This window comes from Cupressus sempervirens, chromosome 1 (assembly GCF_028749045.1).
Source record: "Cupressus sempervirens isolate cs-2001-9-10 chromosome 1, ASM2874904v1, whole genome shotgun sequence".
Classification (NCBI taxonomy): Eukaryota; Viridiplantae; Streptophyta; class Pinopsida; order Cupressales; family Cupressaceae; genus Cupressus; species Cupressus sempervirens.
The window spans coordinates 622,459,273-622,466,133 of record NC_143118.1 but is presented as its reverse complement, the minus strand read 5'-3'; the positions used below and the strand labels follow the sequence as shown (position 1 = coordinate 622,466,133).

At 36.8% G+C, this 6,861-nt stretch overlaps 1 protein-coding gene across 1 annotated transcript; it reads right to left on the bottom strand.

Annotated features, from left to right (window-relative positions):
- Positions 1-859: 859 nt before the first annotated feature.
- On the bottom strand, positions 860-5,406 carry SCO1 (Translation elongation factor EFG/EF2 protein). Its single transcript, XM_089832954.1, has 4 exons — positions 4,987-5,406; positions 2,043-3,451; positions 1,431-1,943; positions 860-1,251 (listed from the first exon to the last, which is right to left on the bottom strand). Exons 1-4 carry the CDS (start codon positions 5,294-5,296, stop codon positions 1,084-1,086), a joined length of 2,400 nt encoding a protein of 799 aa, XP_089689080.1. The 5' UTR covers positions 5,297-5,406; the 3' UTR covers positions 860-1,083.
- Between the last annotated feature and the right edge of the window lie 1,455 nt (positions 5,407-6,861).

The following is a 6,861-nucleotide window of genomic DNA, read 5'->3' as shown; positions in this document are numbered from 1 at the left end:
AACTTAAAAACAAATTAAAAGCAGAAGAAATTCAAAAAAATAAAAACAATGTGCTGCATTTGCAATGATACTCCTTCCTCTTTAGGTCTTTAGCAATTTTTTTCCTTACAAATAACTTTAAAAAAAAATAGTACTAAATGAATCAGGCTGTTAGGTCCTAAAAAAAGGGGGTGTCCCATCCAAGTCCCTGTGATGTCTGGGTCACTGGGTGTGTCGCTATGACCCCTGAGAGTATCTTCATATGGAACATTGGATAAAGTAATAACATAGATTCTAATTATTTTGTCTCACTAAAATAAGGCAGTGGAGATATTATTCTTCTTGCTCAAAAAATTGGCTTGCAATTGTACTCATTAGGATTTATTTCTAGAAATGTTTGCCATTCAATTATGGTACTACTTTCTGCAACATACACCAGTCCTAGGATGCTCAAGAGAGTTCTTATGGTGCATTCTTGAAAGTTGGCAACGATACACAATGCTTACATGTAATCTATCTTTGGATGGAGAATTTTGTTGGTTGAACAGAATAATCTGAGAATTGAGTCGAAAATTCCAAGAGGTCCTGTCCGTAACAAAATATAAATCTCTTATTCTACCATGTGTCAGTTACTTCCGACTTAAGAGCTAGGCTTATATGCATGCCTCTAGCGTGCTGACTACATCGTTTCTAGGACCAGAATTGCAGGTGTGAAAATTTCCTGGTTGACTTAGGCATTGATTTTGTTCATCTTCTCAGAAATTTATATTTAACATTTAAGGCCCATTTATGTGTGCCAAGTGTATACCTAGCTTTTGCACCCAACTAATATGCCATGTGACTTTTCAATGTTTCATAACTTCGAAGGCATAGCAACACATGCAAATAAATTAGGATTTGAATTGTTGTACTCTTGTACCAAATCTTTGGGCTTTGATCTTTCACATGAACAAGTGCCAATGGTGTTTTTCTACAATTTACCAATGAATGAAACAGATACACAAGATCATAATTTTTTCATGTGTTAGATACATTTAACATTTTATGGCCCATTGAGTGCTTGGACATCCAACTAATACAATTTCATAAAATTTTGCCCAAGCATCATGCCGCCACCTGTTCTGACTTAGTGGCAATCTGTGTTTGAATATGCTGAGGTACCACATCAAACTTATCAAGTTGCATGGTATAAGATGCACGTCCTTTAGTCATACTACGAAGTGTACTCACATACTGAAACATCTCTGCCAGTGGCACCAATGCATCAACAACCTGCATCCCTGTAAATATTAGCATGCTTCTCCAATGCAATGCCATGTTGAAGAAAATATATTCAATTGAACACTTAGTTATTAATTATCAAATGTGTACAACACACATTACATTTAATGCTCTTATTTAACAAGACAAACAGAAAAGCATAATGATGTCATGGCTACAAAATGGCCTACCTTGAGTCCTCCAGGCTTATCACCAAAGCTGTGGATCTGACCACGCCTTGAATTGAGATCACCAATAACATCTCCTAAATGCTCCTCAGGTGTCACAACTTCTACTTTCATTATGGGTTCCAGCAACTTCGGACCTGCCTTTCTCATTCCTTCCCTGAAAGCTCCACGAGCTGCAAGCTGGAATGCTAGTACACTAGAGTCCACATCATGATACGAACCATCTACAAGGACAGCACGCACATCAACAACAGGGAAGCCTGCCAGAACACCATTGCTCATACACTCTTCTAATCCCTTCATTACACCTGGTATATACTCCTTAGGCACAGCTCCACCTTTAATTGCACTCTTGAATTCGTATCCACCACCAGCTTCAATAGGTTCAAATCTTACAGTGATGTCTGCAAACTGACCTTGACCACCTGATTGTTTCTTGTGCACATATTTAACTTCTGAGTTCTTTGAGATGCTTTCTCGATAGTTCACTTGAGGTGCACCCACATTAGCCTCAACCTGAAAAAGCAAAGGATAAACAGTTGTAATATATTCTCGGGAAGTGAAATAGAATTTTTTTTATCTGGTAATGGTTTGAAAAGCAGGAAAAATGCATGCCTTGAACTCTCTTTTCAAACGATCAACAATGATTTCCAGATGCAACTCTCCCATTCCTTCTATTACAGTTTGGTTTCCCTCTTCATCTCTTGAGAAGTGGAAAGAAGGATCTTCCTGAGCAAGTTTGATAAGACCCATGGACATCTTATCCACATCAGCTTTTGTTTTAGGTTCAATTGCAACCTTAATTACAGGATCAGGAAAGTTCATCCTTTCCAGCACAATGGGTTTAGCTGGATCACAAAGTGTCTCACCAGTTATAGTCTCCTTCAAGCCAGCAAGAGCTACTATGTCGCCTGCCACAGCAGCCTTGACTTCCTCACGGCTATTTGCATGCATTTGCAATAGTCTTCCAACTCTCTCTCTCTTTCCTTTGTTGGAATTAAGCACATAAGATGCAGAACTCAGCTTGCCAGAGTAAACTCGTACAAATGTAAGAGACCCTACAAATGGATCTGCCATAATTTTGAAAGCAAGTCCTGCGAATGGTTCATCGTCACTTGGGAGTCTTTCTAGGATCACCTCTGGATCATCAACATCTGTCCCCGTTACTGGCGGTAAGTCAAGAGGACAAGGCAAATAATCTACTACAGCATCTAATAAAGGCTGCACACCCTTGTTCTTGAAAGCTGAACCACACAGAACTGGAACAAATTTAATGGATATGGTGCCCATTCTAATCAATTTCTTGATTGTTTTCTCATCAAGCTCCTCTCCCTCGAGATACTTCTCCATCGCTCCATCATCAAGTTCCACTATAGTTTCAAGCATTTGATTCCTATACTCCAAGGCCAAATCTTTCAGATCAGCTGGAATGTCCTCATATCTGAACTTTGCACCTAGTTCTTCCCCTGACCACACTATCGCTTTCATTCGGATCAAATCAACAATTCCTTGAAAGCTATCCTCTGCCCCAATTGGAATTTGTAGAACAAGAGGTTTTGCCCCTAAATTTGTTATTATCATATCTCTAGTCCTGAAAAAGTTTGCTCCAAGTCTATCCATTTTATTAACAAAGCAAATCCTGGGAACTCCATACCTATCTGCTTGTCTCCATACAGTCTCTGATTGTGGCTCCACACCAGCCACACTGTCAAACAAACAAATAGTCCCATCAAGCACCCTAAGAGCACGCTCCACTTCCAAAGTAAAGTCCACATGACCAGGAGTATCAATAATGTTTATACGATGACTATTCCACACAGCTGTTGTTGCAGCAGAAGTGATTGTAATGCCTCTTTCTTGCTCCTGCTCCATCCAATCCATTGTAGCAGTCCCTTCATGAACCTCCCCAATCTTGTAATTTCTGCCTGTGTAAAATAATATCCTCTCTGTGGTGGTAGTTTTTCCTGCATCTATGTGGGCCATAATTCCAATGTTTCTATAATCTGAGAGTGGCACCTCACGTTCTGATAAAATCAAAACAAAGGCTATGTCAGAACACTCAAAACTGTTTGCAAAGAGTAGTTAACAGAAAAAAGCAACCATCTCAGACCAAAGTATGCCATTTGTAAACAAAACCAACACTGCAAAATGTTAAAACTACAATGTAGCAGGCATTCTTAACAACAAATTTTAAAAGTATAAATTATTCACAAATACACTACATAACCTAAGGCTGAAACTGCAATGTAACAGAGTTTTTATAGTCAAGTGATGGTCCTGAGTAAAAGTAAATGTTATTCATTATTCAACCGATAAGAAAAATTGGTACAAGCTACCCATAATAGAAATCCTCCAAGCATAGCAGCTAAGCTAAAGACAAGGATTCTAATCCTGTGAATATTTGTGAGTGCAAATTTAGTAGTATTTTCAACAACAAACACAATTCAGTGGAACATATGTGCCAGAAAAACTCGGAAGTCATTCATAGCTGAAAGAATTATGTGTAAAACGGACCATCAGAACCCAACATAGAAGTCTGGTGTGCATAGTAAATGGTTTTTGAAATAGTCACTCAAAGAAATAAGGGCACAAGATGATCATAGAGTGCCGCAAGAATTAAACTATGCCACTCGAATCCCCGGTACCTGATTTCGGAAGACAACTAAAGCATGCAACCTTTCAAATCCCAAAGAAAGGTTCAAATTTTACTCAGAATCATTGAGCGGATTGTCTACTTGAGCAAAATTGCATGGGCAAGGTTGTCAGGAACCCAGAATATAGGCTGCTTGCCTCCCCATCCCCTAGTCAAATACATAACATGTTTCTCTAGAGGAATACTCTCCCTAATAGTAGAATTACCCGAATTTCTGAACCAACAAAACAGATAGGGAAAAATTGAAAAGTAGACAATGTTTTCGCCACTAAAATCATTCCTATAACCATAACAGAAAAAGAGAATTGCTAAATAACTTAATTGAAAACAATAACATAAAAACAAGAAAATAACATCCAAGGCAACAATCAATCGCACTTTAAACAAGTTGTAACACGACCAGTCTGGCGTACATGTTAATAAAATCAAAACGATAATTGTCAAATGTAGCAAATCAACTTATCCAAAAATTTCCTTCACTAGCTACCCATTAGAATCCCTTCTCCTCCTTTAATACTTGGACATTGTGTCAAACTTAATCTGAACTGAACACTACTATTGAGAACAAGAATTAATTTTTTTATAATTTAAAAGACATCAACAAATATGCTGGACCTCAGTACTGGGAAGACGCAAAGCAGTATTTCATAGTACAGTGACACCTTTCTTCCTTTATCGCTGGCAAATGTGGGTGGAAGTATTCCTTCCCTTGTGGTTTAAGAGTGTAAGAGAGAGGCATCAGTCTGTTAACTATGGTCCGCAAGTATTTCTTATTAATTTGTTGGAACAAAATCAAAGGGTTTGCAGCATATATCCAGACACTTGGAACAAATTCAAGCAAAATTTAGAATAGAAAGGAATTGCACTTGAAAAAACAAAACAATTTAAATAATTTGCTATACTGACCACCATCAGCAGCCATGCACACGACGGGCATTCTTTTCGAGACATTTGAGACGGAGGCCTTCTGAGGCAACCGGCTAAGATTGAGTCCTGTTCTTTGTATTGACGATGATGATGAAGGTAAAGGAAAACTTGCTAAACTCTTCAAACTATGAAAGGAATTTACTACAAAACCCTTTTTGGTTAGTCTTCTGCTACCATTATGCTTGTGGCCGACGCCACTGTTATTCTGCAAACAATTATGGCCAAGGCCATTATTATTCTCAAAACTGCTGCGAGAGAAGCACTTCGCACCCTTGAGACTTTCAGCCATTATTTACTGAATAATATTAAATGAGAATCCCTAAATCCTACAAAATCCTTCAGGCCTTCCTTCCTCTGCCACAGCTGCAATGGATTATTTGGGCCTTAATGTTTTTGTTTGTCTGGGCTAACATTTCATTTTGATTTGTATCTTGTTTGGACTCATGCGAGAATGGGTGGAGGATAGGTACTTCCTACTCCAATGATTTCGTGATCCAAAAAACTAACGAAGGCAAATGAACGGTGAATACGCTACAAGCGTGGAATGCAATAAACCCATCTTAACCTGGGGAATCCTACATCTTCCAAAGGTGAGTGCAATGTAAAATCAGCTATTAACACAGAGAAATGGATATGCACGGTGGATAAATTTTCCAACTGGGACATGCTACTGAATTTAGCAACGATTTAGTAGATCTTTTGTTAAGAAACACATTCAATTTAGAATTATAAGTCACTTAAATACCTCGTTCAGATATAGAGATTCGATGGATAAGGTGATTTGTTTAAAAAATAATCTTCCTACTGTAAGAATTGTTTTTTGGAGACAATTTTGTCACAATTAAGTTTTGGATTTTATTGTAAATGATATAAAATTTAATATTTATAAATAAAAATTAATAAAATAATTCTAAAATAAAATTAAATTAAAAACTTTATATTATAATTAAATTTATATTTTATTTAAAATTTATCAATTTATATTATAATTAAAACTTGGAATATAGTATCATGATAATTTGAGTAAGAAAGCTTATAGGATTTTCCAATATGTTGATTTGGGAACCAATAGAGGCAATAGAGGTGACCCAAGGAAGATCGAGATTGACTTCAAATTGGAAACAATGACAAGAAAGATAAAAACACTTTTTAAATAATGTTGCTCTGCTATGTAAATTCGTTAGCGAACAAGGAAGAATTGGGAATTTCAAAAACAAAGGCTGGAATCATGCGAAACAAGTAAAATTCTTCGTCTCTACTAAATATGCAAGGGTTTCATATAATATAAATTCTCCAGTTCATTGCTCCAAGTGTTTTAGCATATCGGCTAAAGATACAACGAGGAAAGTGGCGCAAAATCAAGATATTTCAAAAAGGCAAAACGATATACATTCCAAACAAAAATAGTTCCCTCTGTCTGTGGTTTAATCCTAACATCACCTATCCAATGTTATAATCCTTTTGAGATCCTATTGTAGAAGCAGGTTACTTCAAAGAAGAATCAACTCAAACAAGAACAGAAGAAATTAATCTCCAGTGGAATAACTAAAACAAAACCTTCCACACAATTAATTCAAGAAAAAACAACAAAATACAATGTTAAAACAACAACATACAACTTGATTCAAGTAAATCATAAAAAGAAAGGTTAGTTATCTAAATGAACTAATGACTCAAAAACTCATAAGATTTATTGAGATAAAGGCAAACAAATATTACAGAAAAGCAATGAAATAGAGGGTAAAAACATATGTTCAAAATTCAAACCTGGTTTCGGGCAGGAGTCCTTAGGGAGGAGGATCTAAGAAACCAGGTACGAAGGAGGGTTTTCAGGCAGAGTGTGGAGAGGCAAAA